The sequence below is a fragment of the Oryzias latipes genome, chromosome 10 (assembly GCF_002234675.1).
Source record: "Oryzias latipes chromosome 10, ASM223467v1".
Lineage (NCBI taxonomy): Eukaryota > Metazoa > Chordata > Actinopteri > Beloniformes > Adrianichthyidae > Oryzias > Oryzias latipes.
In genome coordinates, this window is record NC_019868.2 from 5,547,699 (window position 1) to 5,571,820 (window position 24,122).

Below are 24,122 nucleotides of genomic sequence, written 5' to 3' on the forward strand. Positions count from 1 at the left end.
TTTGAAAGGGTAAATAATGGAAATAACAGATCTGTAATCTGATGCCTTTAGAAGATGTTTCCTTGGCTTCTTGATGCACAATATCATCACTTTCTTACCTGGGGGGCCCAAACCTTCAGAGGTTTTCATCTGCATTATGGTTTTTCTTCATCACTGAAACAAACTCAGATTCTCCTCGATGTTTGGAGTCACATTCAGAGAAATTCTGGGCTCAATTTTTGTGTAAAAGATCAAAAAAAGGCTTTGAAGTCACCAGACGGAATAAAAAATAATAAAGACTTTCTTTATATGAACAGATACATAGATTCGGTTTAGCAGAAACAATAAATACAAGCCAGAGTCTTTGCCAACTTTACAGCTGATCCTGTACAGTGCAAAAAAACAAAAACAAACGGCGACTCAGCAATAAAAGCATCTTCAGTTGTGGCCTTTAGGGTCAGAACTGACAGCAGGTCAGTGGCTCAGACAGTCAGGAGCTGCGGCGGTCAGTGCAGATCAAGCTTCAGCCGTCTGTCAGAGCCCATCTAGTCCCCGCTCACCACGGGAACATTCAATGCTCACACGTCCTCCAGGTCCAGACGCTGCATTTGGAGCAAACACAAACCCAACTTCCATGATCGAGCTGAGTGATGAGTTGGCATTTTGGACACAGGCTGCAAAAATGCTCCTGTGACGGCCAATCACAAGCCAGCGCTGCAAAGTGTGGCTGTCATTGGCCGGACGTTCTCCTGAGCCGTGGGTGCGAGCGCTCGGTTGCTGTGCGTGGTCATGATTGATGATTCGGGCGCCTCCGCTGACGCTGGTTCTTCCCACACAGGAGCTCCGCCTGACACCCACCTTCCAGGCCGGCTGGTCATGGCATTTGCCGTAACCCTCGAGTCCTGCGGCTGCTGCGGCTGCCGCTGATCCACAGCAACCTCCTCAGAAGTCACGCTGCTGAAATGAAAGCCGACCTAAACCTCAGCTGCGGCTCCGATCCAGGAGTTCTGAGCTCCGGTCAGACGTCTGAAGGGTGGGTGCAGGCGCCGCTGGGGTCAGAGCGGCTTGTCGATGACCGCCACCCCTGCAGGAGGGAGGGGCAGAGGGGTGAGCACAGGTTAGATGCCCCTCTTGGTGTCGTGAAGCCTGGCTCACCTGCATAACTGCGGCCGTTGCTCATGTTGGTGGGAATGAGGCTCCACTTATCCGTGGCGGGATTATAAAACTCCACAGAGGAGAGGTTACAGGAGCCGTCGTCTCCTCCAATCACGTACAGAAGTCCGTTAACGGCGCACACACCTGAGGATCAAAGCAGGCTGGAAATCAAACGTGCGTTTCCTCAACACGCCGCAGGGGGTGGCCGTGAATCCCAGAGGCCGTCCTCTCACCTGCGTTTCGACGACACATGTTCATGTCGCAGACCAGTCTCCAGGTGTTGGCCTGTGGGTCGAACACTTCCACGCTCTTCCTCACCAGAGGGCCGTCGTGTCCTCCTGCTGCGTACAGCAGGCCGCCCAGCACGCCAACGCCTGCAGGGGAAACGCCACAACCGTCCTCAGACGGGCCCGAGCCCAAAGAACCCCTGCTGACCTCAGCGCTCAGCAACACTGACATCTGCAGTTTGAGTTCAGAACATTGCATTCCATGGAAAAACAAAAACAAAAGATAAATTCCTGTTTTTTGGGGTTTTTGATCAGCTCACGTAAAACTAAGGCTACGTTCACACTGCAGGGCTTAATGCTCAATTCAGATTTTTTGAAAAAATCTGATTTTTTTTGCAAGGCCGTTCACATTTCCAATTAAATGTGAACTTTTGTGATCTCCTGTGTGACCGTGAAATGACCCAGAAGTGACCCGCATGCGCAGAAGAGTATTTAACGGTGAACGACGTCACGCGTTGTTTGTGGAAGTAGCTAACGTTAGCAATGGATGTCAACAACAGTGTTGTCAACAGCGGAGCTCTTTTTGCATTATTACATTTATTTTATTAATTATCTGGGGGAAGTGAACTCCGGAGGAGGATCCGCCTTCGGTCCCCCACGCTTTTTTTGACCACGGTCGGAAAGGGGGAAAAAAAAGTAATTGTGGAAAAGGTTCAACACCACGCTTGGCCATTTCACTGGAAATGTTTTCAAAAACCGCCCGGCTGTGATAAGATCGATTGAGTTTGGCCTGAATAGAGCTGTCACCCCAAATATGAATCCAATCGGTGACCTCACTTCCCTTCCACTGACTGGTCTCAGCAGCATCGTCCCCCATGGTTGATGATTATGTTCTCGTCCCGCTTACTTCAACTTCAGAATGATGACCTTTGTAGCGTGTCGATGACGTATGGGTCGGATTCATGCGGCCTGGCCCTTCAGAGGGCGGTCGCATTTCAAAAGATCGGATACGTATCGAATTCAGGACCACATACCCAAGTGGCCTGGGTCACATTTGAAAAGATCGGATCTGGGTCGTTCAGACTGTCATGAAAAGATCAGATACAGGCCGCATAGGGGCAAAAAATCAGAATTGGGTCGTTCAGCCTGCAGTGGGAACGTAGCCTTACACCAACATTCTGCTTTTGGAAGACTCACTTTTCCTTTGTGGATCATAAAATACTTTGACACAAACTGAAGTTTTATATGAATGCATGCTGCACACGTGTCCACCTCCTGTCCACTAGAGGGAGCTGTCAACACGTCAAAATGTTAGCAACAGTTGCCCTCCAACCTCTTCCAGGCCACAGACTGCCTTCATGTCAGACAGCATTTTCATGAACCGCTCACGCCGGGCTGAAGTTGGCAATTTTCTTTCCTTATTTATTTTTTACCTTAACTTTTGAGGGTAAAGTTCATCTTCATCCTCTGTAAAAAATCTGCAGCTGCTTTAAACTTTATTTATACTCTAGATCAAAGAATATAACACTTTTGCATATTGATCATCTGCTTTAAAACAACTTAGTGGAGACAAATAACAGAAAGCTGCATAATATAAAATATTTTCATGAATAAAAATGTATAAATTAAACATTAAAAGCTTAATTTAACATTTAACTTTTAAAGTGGAAGCTTAAAGGAAAACACCAACTTCAGCCTCGTCTGACTTTAAGGATTTTCTAGATATCATCATTAACATGAATTTGAAGTTTGAACAACTTTATTAGCAGCATCCTCATAGCATTAGACAGCCGGATGCTGAATATTCTGCATTATTATTATGGTCTGTGGGAAAAACTGTCACAATAATCCACATTTGGAGTCAAGGTTTTTGGCTGTTAGGCCGCCTTTACACTGCATGGTTCAAGTGACCCAATTCCGATTTTTTCCTCTCATGTGGCACAGATCGGATATGACCGGTGAATGTGTAAGCAGGACAAAAGCGCATGGATTCCGATTTTCTCAGATCGGATACAGCCCTCATTCATATGTGGAAATAAATCGGAAACGAATCGGATACGTGCATTTGCGTGTGCCATGTAAGCAGACAAATCGGATATTCGCCAGTAAATGCGAGTCGTACGTCAGTGACGTCAACTCAGGACACCACCAACTGAGATCACATGACTTATTAAAGTGCTTTTGTGCGCTGATTTTGCTGTCAGTGTGTTACCTTTCAGCCTCAGGCTTCAGACCGTAGTCGGAAACCGCTGTTATTTAATGAAGCGGGACACCGTTGCTCTGGAACAGGCTAGAAGCCGTTTAATTCTTTGCTTGTGTTGCGGAGTGGGGGTGTGTATGATGGGGACCGCACATGCTGAGTGTGTGTGTGTGTGTGTAAGGAGAGGAGAGGGGGTGTGAGCGTGGAGCGGGGGAGTGTCGGAGAACCGTAAATTAAAAATAAGGTGTCTCCCCCAAAAGTTTTGGAGTCTTTCTTAACCCACTCTGGAGGCTGAGGGTTCAGAACGGGAAAGTGAACCCCAAAGGAGAATCCGCTTTCGGCCCTGGAGGAAATCTCCCGTGTGTTTCTGACCATGGTCGGAAAAAGAGAAGTCATCGCTCAGGAAAGGTTCAACACTTGGATCAAACCGTTAGTACAGCACGTCTGCAAACACTTCCTCATTCAAAACTCAGAGAGCACATAAGACGGCCGAGTAGCCCTCCTTTTTCCTCTCCCCTCAGCAGCGCCCAAGGCAACGCCTCCTTCGTTGCTGCGTTGCCTCCATGACAACCGCAGTCACAAAAGTCCGAAAGAGGTCCGCGGAAGACGGAAATGCTGCTACGTAGTCCTCAGAACATCTACGTTTGATAGTTTCAGCATTGTATAGTGTAAATGCAAAAATCAGATACGGGTCACTTTTAAAAGATGATGTAAGCGGGTCATCAAAAAAATCGGATATAGTCAGAAAATCAGATATGGGCATCAAGACCTGCAGTGTAAATGCAGCTTAAGATGCCGCTTTCTTTTTTTCTGTTTCCTTACTGACTCTGTTCTGCTAAAAGAAACTTTCCAAATGTGTTTGTTTTTGTTAACTTTGCTAGCTAGGCGGTGTCAATTTAGCGGTCTTTAAAAAAAAAAAACTAGTGGTTGGATTTCTAACACGTCACCGAGTGTCGACATGTGTCAAGAATGAGTCGGATGTGGTGAAGAGAATCCAGTAGATTTCCAAAATAAAAACTGTAGGTAATGTTTTTTATCCCTGTGGTCTGGTACCAACTGTCCCACGGACCGGTACCGGCCTTTGGGGCCCATTCACATTACAAGTACCTGCTCCACTTCTCCGTGTGCTCATGTCAGCCACGTAGCACCACTGATCAGAGACCGGGTCGTACTCCTCCATGGTACTGAGACACTGACGGGACGCTCCATCGTACCCCCCCACTGCATACAGCTTACCTACACACACACAAACACACACGTGAAGGAGGGATTTGGCTCATCTAGACACTCGTCACTCAGCTGATGTGCTCACCATCAACCACCCCCACGCCCACACTGCTGCGCCGCGTGTTCATGGGCGCCACATACAGCCACTCGTTGGTTTTCTGGTTGTACACCTCCACAGTCGACAGACCTGGAAGATGAAAACAGGGAATGATGAAGACGGAGGCGGTGCTTGTGGATTCAGAGTCTCAGGAGGAAACCCCCACGTTAATGGCCGACGAAGTGTGCATTATCACTTTTTAATGCATGCCGTGGAAGCCTGAACCGTCCGACGCCAAGCGAAGTGGGTTAAGAAGTGATAATGGACACTTCGTCGGCCATGAACCCACCTATACCATGGTCACTTACAAAAGCAATAAATATTAACCAGTTTGTAGTCGTTAATTCTTGTTTTTTTCCAATTTGGATCGCTTTTCTCACAAAAAGCGGACTATTTGTTACGTGGTGCGGTACAACGCAGTTCCAGTTATTTTTTTTTCATATTTTCTTGTCCATCTTCATTTTTCATGATATTTTGTCGGTATCTCAAGTTACTTAAGTTATAAACTGACCAATCTGATGCCTCAATAAAAGTAGGTGGCCTCTTGTTGAACGTGAGAAACAATTTCGTGTAGGCAGCTTTCAAGTGGCAGGGGTGTGGACTTCCAACAAAGCTCACTCCTGATTGGTGAGAGGGGTTGCCATAGAAACGATAACTCAGACCGACCGCTAACTGACATCGTCTGGTTCCAACCATAGACTGTAAAAACGAAGTCTGTAAAGACGAGTCGTGGTGTGACGCCACCTTACCGCCGGCTCTCCTGAAATGAGGCCCAATCCCTCACCATTACTTCCTGATACGGGCGCCGTCATGATTGGTCAGAGTCGCTCTGAGTCATCGTTTCTCTGGCAATGGCGACAGTAGTTGCCATAGATACGATGACTCAGAGCGACTCGGACCAATCATTGTCGACTGTTTTCAACGTGGCGGCATCCGTATTACGAAATACATGGCAACTGAGTCGAATGGATTTGGTCGGAGCCAGAAGTAAGTAGTTTTGGATGGATGACGTCACACTGACCCAGTCCAGTCCTCTTATACAGTCTATGGATTTACCATGACGGCGTCTGTGTCCAGCTGAGGATTGAATGTCGGCTCTGCTGGCATCAACAGCAGCTCCTCCTGACCTCCATCCTGTTAGGAGCCGGAGGTTGAAGAGGTTTTAAACTAAATCCAAAACTACTACTTTCAACTACCGGAACTACTCGATTCTTTCAGGCAAGGAACACAATTCCAGCAGGTTCTAAAACGCACAGAAGTAAAGTGTAATCCATGTACGTCGGTAGATTCTGTCCCATCAGAATCCGTTAATTGCATAAACAGATGAAAGTTTAGGTTTTGCTGTCGCTGTTAAAGGGTTAAACCGAATTAAAAAGGTTTTGTGGGGGGGGGGTCTAACGTAGAGAAACCCCCAGAATGATGAGCTTGGCTCGGTTTACGATCCTTTTTTTTTCAGAAAACTATTATTTTATCTCATCTTCAAGCTAAAGGTTTCAGTTTTTATGTCTGGAATGAAGAGAAACCCAGCAGATCTAATAAGATCCCCTTAATCAATCCTGGAATACCCAGGTTCCACACTTCAAACACTGTCTGTACGTCGTATAGTCAGGGCATTTCTGAATTTCAGAGGACATAGTTGGGGCATAAAGTGGACTGAAGTTTTTACTCTTTTTGGGCAGCATTTACCGACAGCTCCTGGGACTTTGTGCTTCAGAAATAAATCCCTCATCAGGACCACAGAGCAGCTGCTGAAACGGCGTGTTTCTGTGTGAAGCGCTGGGATTGGTACCTATGCTCCCATTAAAGCCGCCCACGGCGTAGAGCAGATCCTGCAGCACGGCAGCTCCCAGCGTGCTACGGCGCTCCTGCATGCTCGCCACGGACTCCCACTGATCTTTGGCGCCGTCATACACGTCCACCGTGCGTTCTCGCAGCGAACTGTTGAAGCCCCCGACTGCGAACACGCGGCCTCCCATGGAAACCACGCCTAGAAAATGACGGAGGAAATCGGTTTTGAACCACCGTGAGCTTTCCTCGTCACCTCCTTCAAAGTTTGACCTTCTGATCCGGATTTTGGCGTCAGGAGGTAACTCACCCGCCCTGCAGCGTCTGGACGGCAGGTCGGCCACTTGGTACCAGCGATCCTCTTGGAAGTCGTAACACTCCACACTGCGGATGGCTTTGGGCGCCTGACCCCCCACCACGACCATCACCTGCAAGACGGGTCAACATGGAAGACTGAGGTCTGTGGCGCCAGCAGACACCCGTCCCGTGAGGGTTTTGGGGTTTTTTTGGACCTTGGGGTTGCTGACAGGTGTCCGCGGTCTGGTTCGGTCGGTCTTGATGAGGTGCCGCTGGTCAGCCGGCAGCAGGTGATACTTCATGGCTTCAATCAGGAAGTCTTTGCAGGTGTTGTTGTTCTTTATCAAGGCTTCCTCCTCAACAATCTGGAGACACAAATAAGTGAGCTACACCTGCTCCCATCAGGAGGGACTTTGTTTAAATTGAACCCTGTTGACAATGAATATATTAAACAAATATTTGTTTGAACTTTAAACCATTTAAAGTCCCCTTCCGATGAAAATCATGTTTTGGGAGTTTTTGACATGTACGCGTGGCATTTTTCTTATGAAACTAATGTAATAAAAAAAATCTTCTCATCTTTGTTTTTCTCCTTTTAAATCGCTGTCAAACTGTCCCAAAGATGCTCTTTTTGAATCAATGAGTCATAATGATGTCAAAGGGCCAAAGAGCATCAGAGAAGAGAAGATGGCGCCTTCCTGCATTCCCTGCATGTATTTTAAGGGCATCTAAGGTTGCATTTTGTTGTTGGCCTCATGTATTTAAATGAAACTTAAAGTTAAATTCCCATTAGCTGTCGCGCACATAGTTACTTGAAATGTATTCTCTGCATTTGATGCATCCTCTGGAGGAGCGGTGAGCTGCAGAAACAGCTGCGCTCAGGAATCATCTGGGGCCTCATTTATAAACGTTGCGTACGCACCAAAGAAGGCGTACGCCACTCTCTACGCAATAATTGAGATTTATAAAAAGCAAACTTGACGGGATAATGTGCGGTCCTTCACGCAAGCTCTGACCCAGGCGTACGCACAAAAACGGGTGAAATGATCTTGCGCTCTTAGAAGATGTGGCAAATGGAAGAATTCGGAGTGAACGCATCTTTAGACAGCAAGAAGACTTGCTGGCAAACAAGGACGAGTGGCTTATGAGCCGGTTCAGACTTCCTCGAGCCGTCCTGTTGGACCTCTGCGGGCTTTTTATTCCGGCCACGGTCCGAGGTTGTGAGGCTACAGCATTTACGGCGTCCGCCACCGTTTGCCACTCAAGTGCCTTTTTGGCATTAGTAATGCCCACACTGTGCCCTCCAAACAATATTCTTCTCCTCTTTTCCACCTCGCCAACGATAACTTCTACTTCACATTGAGTGAAGTTACGTTTTTTTCATTTCCTCTCTGTGTGTGCCATGGTTTCTCAATCAATGAATATTAATTTGTGGGCGTTTCACGGACTATTTATGGGCAACTATGGGCGTGTCATGAAGCCGCAAAAGCTGCGCTGCATTTAGAATTGATTGTGATTTATTAAGGAATAAATCCGTAGGATGTGCGTGCGCACGGTTTTATAAATCAGAATATTTCTGTGCGTACGCACATCCTATGTTTCATCCGTACGCCACTTCTGACGCAAATCCTACGCAAAGTTTTATAAATGAGGCCCCTGGTGTTCTAAACCTAACCTGTAATGCTAAACTTAACCCTTCCTTCCTCTGGGTCCATGAAGCCAAGAAAAACCTTCAGCTCTGACCACACGTATTTCAAAAGTTACGTGTGAACAGGGATTTTCTTTCTGGCATTTCATTTTATTTGCTGTGTGAGGGAATTCAACAATCTGCATGTGCTAGCATCACATCATAATGAGGAAATAGAACACTTTATGTTCTTAATTTGTTACTTATTTTTTGTCCTCAAAAAGTATCGATAAGAGTATCGTTAAAATACCGGATCGATAAGCAGTATTGATAAGAGTAGTAGTACAGTTCAAACCTTAACGATACCCATCCCTACTAAAGAGAAACTTTGGAGAATAGAGACTGTCAGTCGCTGTTGTTTGTTGGGAATGTTTTTTTTTTAACATCATAGGGGGACTTTAAAAAACAAACACTACTCACTTTATGAAAAATCTGAAACTTTAAACTTTAAGTGTTGTTTCATAAAGCTTTACAAACCCTGAGAGTAAAAAAAAACCTTCCTAAAAGCCTGTAACCGAGGAGAAAAAGAAACTTCTAATAGCGGTACGGTAAAGGAATAGAGCTTCACAGACATGATGATCGTCTGACAGGAACAAGGGTTTTTTTACCTGAACCAGGTAATCTCTGGACAGCAGAGGAAGTCTGACGTGCTCCATTAGTGTGGGCATGAACTGCAGGCGGTCCAGTTTGTTGTGTTTGATCCAGGTTATCATGGCCTCAAATACCTACAGGGGGAGAACATATCTGCTAAGATGAAGAACATCTACAGATGTTCGCCCTTTAACACTGGAGACGTCACTGGCGACACCTGAATAATACACACTCTTTGACACACGGTGACTCCGACCGCTCATGCCATCAACCGGATGCTGACGCAGAGAAAAGAGGCTTTGAGTGTCGGCTTTGCACTGATATGCAACAGATTACGGTCTTGGAGAGGATTCGACTTTCTGGAACAGCATAGCTATTCAAATAGGAGGACGTACACGTTTGAATAAAACCGTTGGAAGTGTGGCTTCAGAAATCTCAAATGCTTGATCACATGTGAATCAGAACATTGTTTATACTGATTTTAAATCATTCTATTTGGTTTAGGTTTATGCTGCATTTCTATTTGGATTTTGTCTTCTGCCTCTGTTTTAAATTCTTATCTATGGTTTCTTCTTCCTCCTGCAGATGGAAATTAGCCTGTGGCTAAAATCTGACATACCGTATTTTCCGGACTATAAACCGCTACTTTTGTCACCAACCTTTGACCCTGCGGCTTATTCAGTGATGCGGCTAATTAATGCTTTGATTTAACGGCCGCCAGGAGCGCTCCGGCAGCCTCAGAGGGGAGACTCTCTGTATAATTCTTTGTCCAGCAACAAGCGCGATAGCTTTGACACACACTCAAGCAGCCAAACAGCATGGACCTCACTTCAGCTCTTTAGTCATGGTGCAATAAAAGAAACACCCATGCTCAGCCGCATCCCACAATCCTTTGGTGCCATTAGACCCAACGTGCACGTGACCGCCACTACAATATGACGCAGCTTTCAAGTTAAAAGAAATCGTTAAAAGCAGGGTGAAATAATCCACCATCACCAACGGCTTTGGAAAAGCCGGTCTGCTGCGTGACAGAAGTTTCCTTCACTGTTGTGGAAGGAAACTTCTGGCACGCGCAGCTCAGGGCCCCATAGAGCACGCATAGGCGCGTGCTGCACGCACTTATAAGTCACTGCTGCTCTCTTCTACTGGTGTGTTTTTTCATCCAGCCCTGTTATTTCCACATTGCTGCCATGTTACAGGCGGAAGGAGGGGAGAGCTGCTCTCGCGTTCGGCTGCAGCTCCATGCTCCTTCTTAACCGCGTTTCAGCACATTTACATCCTCAATCTACAACACAGTAGCCGCGTTTACATGGACAAAAGTAATCGGAATGAACGCCTGATCGGAAAGAACATGCGTCATGTAAACGCGCCGTTCGGAATATTCTGCCCCGATCAGACTCGTTCGGATCAAAATTTCTTTCCGATCGAGATAGGTGCGTTATACCGATCGTTTATCCGATCGTGGAGCATGTAAACGGTCATTCTGATCGTGTGTCACTTCTGCTCTGGTTTACGTCACGCATAGACGGTGTTTCGCTGAGATAAAGCTTTGGAGCTCATAAGGGACCGACCAGCTGCTCTGCAGACGCCCCGTGAAAAGCGCCGCTCCGCTCTCGCCCCGCTGGCTCTCCCCTCTCTTTCACCCCTCACGAGGGAGATGCGGGGCAGGAGCACTTCGTGCCCCCCGACGCTCACTCGGTCCACTGGCACCCGAGTGAACAGAGGAGCCGGATTAATAACTTCGTGTCTGAGGGGAGGAGGATGCTTGTTCGGTGTGCGTGTTTTTTGTTTGTTTTGTTATGTGTGGGAGAATTCAGACTGCGAGCCGTCCCGCCGCTCTGGGTTAGCGGCTGCAGGACTCGGGAGAGCCGCCAGCTCACGCAGCGAGTTTGGGGAAGCAGAAGTAAATGTCGCTCAGTCCTTTTCAACACTACTGCGCATGCCCAAATGATTCATTCCGACCGAAAGTGAGAGCCATCGGAAAAAGGTTTTCTGATCCCATGTGCAGGGGTGAATTTTAACCCGACCATTGATCCGATCAAGATATTCTTCCCATGTAACCGTGGCTAGTGTGGCGAACTGGGGGTTAGCCCCGCCTTAAACCCCTAAGACTCATGGGAAGTGGAGAATCTGAGTGTGAATTTTCACACCATAACTGAGGGAGCTGGGGGGTTGCAAGCCAGTAACTTCTGTGCCGGTCCCAAGCCCGGATAAATAGAGAGGGTTGCGTCAGGAAGGGCATCCGGCGTAAAAATTGCCAAAATAACCATGCGAATCATCCACAACACTTTAGACATACCGGATCGGTCGAGGCCCGGGTTAACAACGACCGCCACCGATGCTGTTAACCTACAGGGTGTCGGTGGAAATTTGACTACTGTTGGTGGAAGAAAGAGGGGAGGCAGAAGGGTCCGTGGCCAGAGAGAGAAGGGAAAAGGCAGGAACATAGGTTTGAGAATAGGGACTCTTAACGTTGGCACAATGACAGGGAAAGGCAGAGAGCTGGCAGACATGATGGAGAGAAGGAAGGTAGATGTACTGTGTGTGCAGGAGACAAGGTGGAAGGGCAGCAAGGCACGTAGTATTGGAGGAGGATACAAACTGTTCTATCATGGTGTTGATAGGAAGAGAAACGGGGTAGGAGTGATTCTGAAGGGGGAGTTTGTAAACAGTGTTCTAGAAGTGAAAAGAGTCTCAGACAGGATGATGAGCTTAAAGTTAGAAATCGAAGGGGTGATGGTGAATGTAGTCAGTGGGTATGCGCCACAGGTTGGCTGTGAGTTAGAAGTGAAGGAGAGATTCTGGAGTGAGTTGGATGAGGTCATAGAGAGTTTTCCCAGAGGAGAGAGAGTTGTTATTGGAGCAGACTTTAATGGGCATGTTGGTGAGGGCAACAGAGGTGATGAGGAGGTGATGGGCAGGTTTGGTGTGAAGGAAAGGAATCTGGAGGGACAGATGGTGGTGGACTTTGCGAAGAGGATGGAAATGGCTGTAGTCAACACTTACTTCCAGAAGAGAGAGGAACATAGAGTGACATACAGAAGTGGAGGTAGGAGTACTCAGGTGGACTACATCCTATGTAGACGAGGTCATTTGAGAGAGGTTAATGACTGCAAAGTGGTGGTAGGAGAGAGTGTAGCCAGACAGCACCGCATGGTGGTGTGTAAAATGACTCTGGAGGTCAGGAAGAAGAAGAGAGGGAAAACAGAAAAGAAGACCAAGTGGTGGAAGCTACAGAATGAAGAAACTTGTGAGGAATTTAGGCAGAAGTTGAGGCAGGTCCTGGGTGGTCAGGATGAGCTTCCAGAGGACTGGGAAACTACAGCAGAGATTATCAGGGAAACAGGTAGGAAGGTGCTAGGTGTGTCATCTGGAAAGAGGAAAGACGGTAAAGACACTTGGTGGTGGAATGAGGAAGTACAGGAATGCGTCCAGAGGAAGAGGTTGGCTAAAAGGAAGTGGGATGTAGAAAGGACTGAGGAAGGTAGACAGGAGTACAAGGAAGCGCAGCGTAGAGTGAAGAGAGAGGTGGCAAAGGCCAAACAGAAAGCTTACGATGAGCTATATGACAGGTTAGACACAAAGGAAGGAGAAAAGGACTTGTACAGGCTAGCCAGACAGAGAGACAGAGATGGGAAGGACGTGCAACAGATAAGGGTGATTAAGGACAGAGATGGAAAGGTGCTAACAACCCAAGAGAGTGTACAGAAAAGATGGAAGGAGTATTTTGAGGAGCTGATGAACGAGGAAAATGACAGGGAAAGAAGGGAGGAAGATGTGGTTGTTGTGGAGCAGGAAGTAGCAGAGATTGGAAAGGATGAGGTTAGGAAGGCTCTGAAAAGGATGAAGAGCGGAAAGGCCGTTGGTCCTGATGACCTACCTGTGGAGGTATGGAAGTGCCTAGGAGAGACAGCAGTGGAATTTCTAACAAGGTTGTTCAATAGGATTTTAGAGAGTGAGAAGATGCCTGAGGAATGGAGGAGAAGCGTTCTGGTCCCGATCTTTAAGAACAAGGGTGACATGCAGAACTGCAGCAACTATAGAGGAATAAAGTTGATGAGCCACACAATGAAGCTGTGGGAAAGAGTAGTGGAAGCCAGGCTTAGGAAGAAGGTGGAGATCTGTGAGCAGCAGTATGGTTTCATGCCCCGTAAGAGCACCACTGATGCCATTTTTGCTTTGAGGATGTTGATGGAAAAGTACAGAGAAGGTCAGAAGGAGCTGCATTGTGTGTTCGTAGATTTAGAGAAGGCGTATGACAGGGTGCCGAGGGAGGAGCTGTGGTACTGTATGAGGTCGTCTGGAGTGGCAGAGAAGTATGTCAGAGTAGTTCAGGACATGTATGAGAGAAGTATGACGGTGGTGAGATGTGCTGTAGGTCAGACAGAGGAGTTCAAGGTGGAGGTGGGACTACACCAAGGATCAGCTTTGAGTCCTTTTTTGTTTGCTATGCTGATGGACAGGCTGACAGACGAGGTAAGACAGGAATCTCCCTGGACAATGATGTTTGCGGATGACATTGTAATTTGCAGTGAGAGTAGAGAGCAGGTGGAGGAACAGCTAGAGAGGTGGAGGTTTGCTCTGGAAAGAAGAGGTATGAAGGTCAGTCGTAGTAAGACAGAATACATGTGTCTGAACGAGAGGGATCAAGGTAGAAGCGTTAGGTTACAGGGGACTGAGGTGAAGAAGGTGCAGGAGTTTAAGTACTTGGGGTCAACAGTTCAGTGTGATGGGGATTGTGGAAAAGAGGTGAAGAGGCGAGTGCAGGCAGGTTGGAGCGGTTGGAGGAAAGTGTCAGGAGTGTTGTGTGACAGAAGAGTGTCAGCAAGACTCAAAGGAAAGGTGTACAAGACAGTGGTGAGACCAGCTCTGCTCTATGGGTTAGAGACGGTAGCAGTGAGACAGAGACAAGAGGCTGAGATGGAGGTAGCAGAGATGAAGATGTTGAGGTTCTCCTTAGGAGTGACCAGGTTAGACAGGATAAGGAACGAGTACATCAGAGGGACGGCTCATGTTGCCTGTGTTAGCGACAAAGTCAGAGAAGCCAGACTGAGATGGTTTGGACATGTTCAGAGGAGGGATAGTGGATATATTGGTAGAAGGATGTTGGAGATGGAGCTGCCTGGCCGGAGGGCAAGAGGACGACCAAAGAGGAGATATTTGGATGTCTTAACAGAGGACATGAAGTTGGCTAATGTTAGGGTAGAAGATGTCCATGATAGAGTGAGGTGGAAAAGGATGATTCGCTGTGGCGACCCCTGATGGGAAAAGCCGAAAGAGAAAGAACTGAGGGAGCTGTGAGCTGAAGTGAGGTCCATGCTGTTTGGCAGATATGGGTGTGTTCAATTAAATAGGCTAAATTACTGGTTACTACTCTCTCTCTGAGGCTACTGTGGTCTCAGTTACGTAACACTTGAACTGCCAAAACATGCAGCTAGTATACAAGTGTGGCTTGTGTATGTAAAAAGTGGTTTCTCATTAAGGGTGCAGCTTGTAATCAGGTGCGCTCTATAGCCAGGCAATTACAGTATTTACATTGATTTTTAATGTTCATTAATATCCAATGTCCCTTTCTTAACAAATAGATTAAAATGAAACTAAAATTTAAAAATGACTACCGTAAGGGGTTGCACATCAGCTTCAGAATTCCTTTAATTGCTGTTGAGGAGTTCCTGTTGTCAAAAAGAATGTCAACACTGGAGCTAAAGCTCTGGTGTTTAGGGATTAAAGACGTGTTTCTTCCAGAACCAGATGAGGTTATGTTACTGTAGAGGAAAAAAAAATCCATGTGCCATCACAGACACTGTGATGTGGGATGAATTTCTCAACAATTTCCTCATCTTCAACCATAAATAGAGTCCCAGACACACATTTTTAGCCTGCTCTCTGTGTCTCCAGTGATAGCAAGATGACGCACAGCTGCTGACTGTCGTCCTGTAGAAACATCTGCTCTCATGTTTAGCCTCAGCTGTATTTGTTAGTGAGCACACTTTTTTCTGACCTTTTCCTCAGTGGAGACGGTGAGCTTGTCGCTGGAGATGAGGCTGCACACCTGCTGCAGGGACAGGCTCAGAAACTCCTCCCCCTGCACCACCTCACTGAAGTGCTGCTCTGAGGGACAAACGGCCAGCGTCACTCACTCAGCCTCCTCCAGACAGCGGTGAGGGTTGACGGAGGAGGAGCTCCCAGCTTACCAGCGTATGCGTCGGCCTGGCTGAGGAGCTGTGTGCACGTGTGCAGGTCAGCGAAGGCTCTGATGCCCAGACAGTTGCTGGGGTGAAGCTGCGCCTGCAGGAATTCACAGCAAACCTGCCGGACGTCCATCAGCTGGAGGAGGCTGGCAGCTGGAAGCAGCACCTGGAGGCAGAACGAGCAAAGACTTTCAATCGGTCTGCTTCGGTTCAGAGCTGTGCACGTGCGTGCAACCAGTGAAACCAAACCAAGCGCAACACGTCATCAACTAAACAAACATTTATTGTTTGCAGCCAATTAAGTTTGCGTGTTTAAACAGCAGCGGAATACATAATCAGAGCCAGAAACAAGCGTTTACGTCACAGTCCTTAAAAATCAAACCCTGTAGACACGCTGGACTGTGTCTGAAGGATCCCAGTGAATTCACCCCCTAAAAACACGGATCTGTGGGGCCAGACAGCATTTTTCTTCAGAATCACTGACTGTATAAGAGAACTGGATTGAGTGATCTCCCCCCCCCCCCCCCCCCCCCACACACACACACACACACACATTCCAAACAGGAAGTGCCCACTGGTTCCAAGGAAACCAGACTCCCATAGTCTTCTGTAGAGAAATAGACCGCTGTTACTCAGTCATTGAATAACCATCCTCACTCTGATACGTTCTTGATAATCCTGATGATCTTTTTCTTCTGTAGTCAAAGTTATTCAAGTTTATAAACCGACCAATCAGATGCCTCAGTAAAAATAGGCGCTCTCACATTGAACGTTGGAAACGTTTAACAGATTTCGTGTCACCTGCTTTCAGGCAGCAGGGGTGTGGCCTTTGAGCAAGCTCACTCCTGATTGGTGAGAGTTGTTACCATAGAAACGACTACTCCCACTAAGACCAATCACTGCTTACTGCCAACTATGACCAAAAAAATTGTGACTGAACTAGCTTTATTTTGGTTGGAGCTGGAAGTAAGCCATTTTCTATGGATGACGTCACACCGACTCAGTCCAGTTCTCATTTACAGTCATGGATTTCTTCCCAGCAGGTGATCCAACTACTACCATTAGCGCCCCCGGTCTTCCGCCTGCAGCTGCTCTGCAGCCTGGGACCTCCTCAAAGGTGACATTAAACCAGCAGAAAAGCCCACACAAGAACACAAGGATCGGTCGGAATGCAAAGGCAACAATAAAAGCAGTCGAAATGTTGTGACACATGCGGGGAGGCCAATCAGCCAGGCTCCCTGCTAACAACGGCAGGATTTCCCGGCTCTTCCCACACACGTTTCCGGCTCTAATAATGGGAGGAAGTTTCCCGCCTGCAGCTGCACCGGGCTGAGCCTTGAGCTGAAGAGTTGAGGCATGGCTGGTGTGGCCTCCGTCACCTCATGTGCTAAACATCTGCTCCAACATCTGCAGACATTCAGACGTTCACATTTCAAAGCTTCAGCTGCTCCCGGTTGATGGTTACCAGACTTCTTCCGACCTCAGAGTCAATTTCTTTCAAAGACTAGACTGAGCTTTTAATAAAGTCGACTTCATCAGATGTTTTTTTAGGCTGAACATCATCAGAAATGAACAATTGTGGAAAACCTGTTTGTTTTTCCAAATGTAAATAAAGAAAAAATAACGGAAGGATTCAAGGAAAACTTCACCGGAAAAAGGGTAAAAGGGATCGTTTTTCATGCGATTTTTATTCTGATTAGTAATTCTGCTAAAGTTAAAGAAGAATAGATCTTCAGGGAAAAATCCAGAGTGAAGTGCTACTTTCAGATCATCAAACTAATTTACAATTAAGACAAAGATAACACAAGAAAACACAAAATACTTTATTTTAAAATAAAAAAAAACTCTAAACCTACCCAACTGAGTGCCAAACTCAAGAACTCAATCCCAAAGGAAGTGCCTGACAACGTCAATAAGAACCAAAAATATCCTCAAAATATCCTATCAGTCTGGTAAAAACACCAACAACCCAAACCTTCCCAAAAGACATGAAGACCCCACAACAGCCTCAGCTTAGGTCAGCGTCCATGACTACGCTACAAACCTGAAGCAAAGTGACCTCTATTGAAAAAAACAAGACAACCACAGCTGAGAAACGGATCATTGGCAGACGTTGAACTTTGAACCATAGACGTCTGCTGCTGCTTAAGAACCCGGACGACTTTCTGCTGTGGAAGGAACCATGATTTCTGCTGAAGGAGAAAATCCTCCGTCTGTAACTGACCTGACCCGAGGTCTGCTCATGTTTCAGCATTTCCTTAAAAAAGGTGGCTGAAGCCCGGAAAGAAAACTCCAATGTGACGGATGTGCAAAGATAGCTGAGTCAGAACGTCTGCTCATTGCTGGAAACAGATCAAAAACATCAACTGTGTTTCCCCAAAGGAGGTGGGAATAGCGTTTTTCCTCACAAACGTTCGTTTTTTATAAATTTTTACTGTGTTTGTTGAAACAAACGCTCAGCATTACCTGCACGTTGTCTTCGGAGACCTCGATTTCCGCCGTGTAAATGTAGTCCACCAGCTTCCTGAGTGTGTGTCCGTCCACCTCTCGGATCTCCACCTGATGGGCTCTGCTCTCACTCATGTCGCCTGCGTGCACACGCACACGATTAGCAGAGCTTCACAACACCAACGCACAACTCCACGCAGCCGCGCGCCAGCACCTGTGAACATGGCGCAGAAGTAGGGGCTGCAGGAGGCCAGGACCACCCTGTGAGCTGGCACTTCCACACTCCCAGCCACCAGCTGGACGTCACACAGCGTCTTTTTACTGAAGAAGCAGAACACCGGAAATTTATTGTGTTTACAGTCACATCTGCTGTTTGTTGGGCTGATTTGGAGCATCTATCAGGTTGAATGATGTAGAATGTCCTTTTTTATATTTGCTTCAAACTTACTATTTAATAAACATCCACTGAGTGCTTCTGTCAGCTGTAGAAGAGCAAAAGCTGCAGCAGAAACTAAAGTAATATGGCTGCACTGCATGAGTTTATTTGGACACTTTTGTCTTCTCTCTCTCAAAGTGACTCACGTGTGCGACACTTTTTAGCTTCCCTGCTGAAACCGTGTCTTCTAAAGCAAATCAGAGCTGACGCACGGCTTCACAGCCCATTTAAAGCCACAGGACAGACCCGCACGGACCTCCTGAGGTCGTTCATCAGCAGGAAAGCTCTCCTCATGTGCATGTGGTTGAAGGTCTGCGTCCCCCTCCTCCCCGTGTCCTCCTCTGAATCCGCGGTGCAGGTCGGACACGGTGAAGCCGGCATGCCCACCAAACTGGAAGATGTTCAAACCAGCGGAGATGGAAGAAGATCACCAAGTTACTGTTTGGATTCCTAAAAAGGTTTTAACACTTAAGCTAAAGTTGGAAAAACAATCTGAAGTTAAGTGTTGTTGGTGATGTCAGATTGTTTTATTTTACTTGATTTTTGTTTCCTGTGGGTATGTTTGGAATTTATTTTAAATAACTGGGTTTATTTCCTTCACAGTTCAGTTCATGGCGCAAAACAAAACTTAAAACTTCAGCAAAAACATTCATAATAAACACAATAACAACGCTTTTGTTGGTTTAGCTAGACATTCACAAATATAAAGGCACCGCAGGAAAAATACACTAAAAGTCACACAGCAAATGTGAGCACCTCAACTTTTTACAGCCTTCTCCATGTGGGTGGAGAGCTCCTACCCCCAGGTGAAGTTAAAGTATTTTGGGACTTTGCTCACAAGGGAGGGAAGGACGGGGGGTGAGATCAAAAGTCCATTAATGCTCCTACTCTCACCTATGGTCGTCAGATCTGGGTCATGAATGAAAGAGATCCCAGACACACCCAGCTGTGATGTGATGAGTTTTCTCCACAGGGTGGTGGGCCGCTCCTTCAGAAATACACGGAGGAGTTCAAACCAAAGCCCCTGATCCTCCACGTCCAGAGAAGCCAGCTGAGGAAGCTCAAGCATCTCTTCAGGACTCCTCCTTGGAGAAGTGTTCTGGACATGTCACTCCAGGAGGAGACCCCGGGATGCTCTGGGGGGGATTATGCCCGTCAGATGGCCTAGAAGCCCCTTAGGGCTCCCCGAGCAACCCTGGAGGGAGTTTCTATGGAGGAGGAGGTCAGACCTCCCTGTGACTGCTGCCCTGTGACCCGGCTATGGATGAGCAGCAGAATAATGGATAGAAGCTCAGCCTCTGAAGATCTGATCTGAGCCAGCACAGGTTGTTATAGAATATGTGGGGAAGTCAGATTACAATTTGTGGACAGAAATAATGGTAAACAAAGGAAATGGAGATGTTTAAAAAAAAAAGACACCTTAAATGCTCCGGTTGCAGTGTTAGGAGGAATGCATTACAAAAAGTAAAATATTACTGTAACAAATTACTTTTTGCTGTTACTGAATAGTGTAAACATTACTAGATATTTCTGAAAAATATATAACCTTATGTCCAGCAACATATCCATTACAACAGACTTACCACACAAATGTCACTGTTTAAATCAAGGGCTTCAAGGATAAAAAAATTCCAAGAAAACAAATGTTTTTTTGCTTGAGATAGATCGTTTTGAGGCTTTTGTTGTTGTTGTTGCTGCTTAAATTAACCTAATTTTTTGCGTTAATTTTAACCTACCATGTCTCAATCCCAAATGGTATTTTCCAATATCAATATAATCAATTTCATTTTGAAACAATGTTATAATGGTATAAATCGATTGGATTAACAACTTGCTTGGATCGTAATTTGATTAATTGTTACACCCCTACTTTCTACAGAGTAATACTGTGAGGCAAGAGATTCATTTAAACCTTAAGATTTGCCTATTGTCATTGTACAATGACATTGAAGTATTTCTTAATAATTACCTAAATAATCTATAATGTGATACAGTTTAGTCCATCTGTCCTATGACGGATTTCACAGATCTGTGGAGAAGAAAAGCCAACCAAGAACAGCTGAAACCTGTCATGTTTGCTTTAACATTGAGTTTCTTTTATTATGCGTGTGATAATAATATAACTAAAAGAAAAAAAAGGAGAAGGGTTATTATTATTTAAGACCCTGAAGTGAACTAAAAGTACAGCTAATTTTTCGATCTATCCACTGTGTGACTTCAACATTTTGGGCCAAAAAAGTCGATTATCAAACTGAATGCATGTTTGTATTTTAGCAGAGCTGTGCTTTTTCACTGATTAGCTTCTACTAGCGTCGCTAAATTTAACTTCTCTGCTAACACAATTGAAAGCTATCGTTAACTGCCATGAAGTTCGGCATAAAATAAACCAAAAAAAACAGTTCTGCTTTTATTCACGGTGAAATAACTCAGAAAGTTCAACGTGTTAGCTTAGGTGAGGAACTTCCCTTCAAACGGCATCACCTGAGCAAAGCTAGCTAATAACCGAGGCTAACCGGTCACCAGGGCTAGCTTAAGTCCCCGTCAAACCTGAGCGAACAAAAGGGTGGAATGTGCGGCCATGGGTTTCACAAACTACCGAGCAGATGTAGAAACAGCGTCAGACACCGTTTAGAAAAGTAATCTCTGCTGGTGAGACAACTCACCCCGACGACACAGCGTCCATCCTCCCGGAGTCAGACACCACAGCAGGCATGAGAGCAGCCAGGGCATCCACACAAAGATCGTGTATCTGGGCGATGGATCACAACGTCATGTATTATATTTAAATAGGGACCATGCAATAAAGTTGTGGACACATGCTTTCTTGCTTTTTTTTAAAGTAAAATGTGTTCTCTTTGCGTTTTTGGACTGATTAAAATATAAAATAGTTTAAAAAACATGAAGGTTTAATAAAATGTGTTATTTGGAATAAACAATCCAACATATTCTGTCATGGTGACATTTCATAATTGTTTGCATATTTTCCGGTCCTTTGATTATAAAAATGACTGGAGCGCAGGTCACGGCTTTTCTTCACCGTCATGTGAACAAACACTCTTCTACATTAAAGGTTTTTTTTTTTTTTTTAAAGAAAGTGCTTCTACTTTGAAAGAATAAAATATGTAAATGATAAAAAATATATATAAGAAAAATACTGAGCCGTTTTTGTTACCGGAAGTGGAATCATCTTCAATTGTCTCTAATCCCTGATTTCCTCCCCAAAAAACTCCCAAACATTGACAAGTCATTTGTGGTTTTAAATATTTGGCTTCAGAGAAGTCAATCTTTTATGCTACGAAAAACAGTAGTGGGTGTAGTTGGTTCTGTAAAAAAATTATTTAACTACGAGGCCAAAAACACCATTTTAAATCCTTGAAGTGTTAACAGGTTACCTATGAAAAGATAAACATGTTTCATCTTAGAAAAGCTATTAGAAAATTTTGCAAAAATAGTGCACTAGAAACTTTAATATCCTGTCCATACCATGTTTAAATCTTTGTTTAGAAGAGGCCTACCCCAAACATGTACAGTTCAATTTACCCATAAGGCATCTCGACATAAAATGGCGGATGGAGGCCATGGCTTTTTCTTTATAAAATCCTGCCCTCTAGTGGCGGACAGCAGGAATAGAACTTTTGTCAACCCACCAAAAAATTGGATTAAAACTCCCAAGATTAGATAGATGTGTGAAACATTAAAAACTTTAATAAAATCAGAATAAAAACATAGGGGTGAACTGAACACATCGACTTCAAAAAATGTTTAATCTAAACAAAACATCGTGGGGGGGGGAGAGAAGGTAAATGACACTCAAAATTTCGTGACATTTTCAGAAAATATTTTTGCCACAAAAAATCTTAAGATCAAGAAACTCAAGCATCAATCTAGAACCGTGCTACCAGACGAGACACTGCCTCCGATTTCTCCATGAACCCTGAGTTTATGATGCAAACAGAACAGATAACTGATCCGGCTGGACAGAGGGAGACGAGCTGCGAAGCGGGACTGTCAGAAGATTACAGCTTTACAAATGGTTCGAAACGAGCAAATTCTTTTTAAAAACACAACAAAAATACAGCTGACAAATCTTAGTAGTAGTAAGGTCCTTAATGTGCGGGGGCGGCGGATCTGGGTCAGTCTCTCATTCATTTGAAAGGGGCGCAGCTCGTAACGCGCAGAGGCCGCACGCGCCCGCAAGGTATCGTGTGATGTGTGGAAATTCAAGTCCCTGTCGATTTACCCCCCCGTGAAAATCAGAATTGAGTGGGGGCTCTAATAGCCACCGCCAAAACCACCACCCCGGCTGTAGCCCCCTCCTCCCCCGGCGCCTCTGTACGGCGCTCCGCTCCTGTAGGAGTAGCTCCCCCCCTTCATTGCTCCATAGCTCGACTGCTGTTGTCCATAACCGTCTCCGAACTCTCCGTTGCTGTATCCGGAGCCCATCTGGCTGTCGTAGTCGTCGTATCCGCCGTAACCGCCGTAGCCACCTCCGCTGCCGTTGTAGCCGCCGCCGTAGCCGTACCCTCCTCCATAGTTGCCGCCATAACCTCCGCCGTAGCTTCCGCCATAGCCGCCGCCGCCTCCTCTGCTGCCGCCGCCGTAATTCTGCATGCCTCTGCCTCGGCCCCGTCCGCGGCCGACGGTGGAGATCTCCTGCTTGGTGAGGGCTTTCTTCACCTCCACCTTGTTCCCGCTGATGGTGTGGTATTTGGCGAGCGCCGCCTTGGTGGCGGAGTCAGTGTCCTCGAAGTAGACAAAGCCGAAGCCTCGCTTTCTGCCGGTCTGCTTGTCGGAAATGATCTCGGACTTCTCCACCCGGCCGAACTGGGAAAAATACTCGGTGAGGTTCTCGGCCTCCACGTGGTCTTTCACCCCGCCGACAAAAATCTTCTTCACGTTGGCGACAATATCTGGGTTATTAGCATCCTCCCGAGCGATGGCCCTCTTCAGTTCCACGTTGTTACCTTCTACAACATGTGGCTTAGCCGCCATTGCCGCGTCGGCCTCCTCTGGTGCGGAGTAGGTGATGAAGCCAAAACAACGGGACCTGCCGAGCTGCTGGTTCATCACCACAACACAGTCCGTCAGCGCGCCATACTGCTCGAAATACTTGCGGAGACCTTCATCCGTAGTCTCCACGTTTAGTCCTCCGACAAAAAGCTTGCAAAGTTTCGAAGACATGACCGAATCTCTTCTCAGGACGGTGGCGGACTGAGCCTTTCCTCTCCTTCAATAAACTACGTCATCACGTACAGTCACGCTGTCGTCAGGCGTAGAGCTCCCTGATTGGTCAGATTCAAAAGGAGAAAAAGAATCACTACACTCACGCGGGAGCGATTTGATAAAGGGATTCTTCAAGGAATAAAAGGAAAATTGTGTATAAATTTTTCATATATAATTACTAAAATCTCTCTAATTCAATGTGTATTTGGGCAAATTACAAATTAGTCAGTAAGAAGACAGTGTTTCTAAAATAAAAATGACATTTCCAGCAAACATACATTCTCACTAGTTAGTCTTACAGTATCAGAAAAACCTGTTATGCAGGAAAATAAAACCTTTGGAGATGGCAAGGTTATTTAAAAGCTATATGCAAATACTAAAGTCCATCATGACATGTAACACAATTTGGTTCCACAACGCTAAAACAATGTTTAATCTTTATAAACATTTATCTTCTGATCCCTTTTGGGGTCATTGGGCTGGCGTAGCCTGGACAGGTGGCCAGTCTGTCACAGGGACTCAAACACACAATGCACACTCACACCTAGGGACAATTTAGAATAACCTATTAAGCATACT

The 24,122-nt window shown here is 46.0% G+C and overlaps 2 protein-coding genes across 3 annotated transcripts; both read right to left on the bottom strand.

The window, feature by feature from the left end:
• Positions 1–262: 262 nt before the first annotated feature.
• On the bottom strand, positions 263–21,087 carry klhl3 (kelch like family member 3). 2 transcript variants are annotated; one of them, XM_023958958.1, is made up of 15 exons: positions 20,984–21,087; positions 18,577–18,711; positions 18,099–18,205; positions 17,903–18,024; positions 15,440–15,602; positions 15,247–15,356; positions 9,263–9,379; positions 7,183–7,332; positions 6,981–7,098; positions 6,675–6,872; positions 4,874–4,975; positions 4,669–4,797; positions 1,368–1,508; positions 1,135–1,278; positions 263–1,063 (listed from the first exon to the last, which is right to left on the bottom strand). In XM_023958958.1, the coding sequence occupies exons 1-15, from the start codon at positions 21,031–21,033 to the stop codon at positions 1,035–1,037; spliced, it is 1,815 nt and encodes a 604-aa protein (XP_023814726.1). In that variant the 5' UTR covers positions 21,034–21,087; the 3' UTR covers positions 263–1,034. The 2 variants fall into 2 exon arrangements, with proteins under 2 accessions (XP_023814726.1, XP_020562045.1); XM_020706386.2 differs by lacking the exons at positions 18,577–18,711; positions 20,984–21,087 and adding an exon at positions 18,467–18,520.
• Positions 21,088–21,999: 912 nt separating this feature from the next.
• On the bottom strand, positions 22,000–23,568 carry LOC101163177 (heterogeneous nuclear ribonucleoprotein A0-like). Its single transcript, XM_004073012.3, has one exon. It carries the CDS (start codon positions 23,499–23,501, stop codon positions 22,593–22,595), a length of 909 nt encoding a protein of 302 aa, XP_004073060.1. The 5' UTR covers positions 23,502–23,568; the 3' UTR covers positions 22,000–22,592.
• Positions 23,569–24,122: the final 554 nt, after the last annotated feature.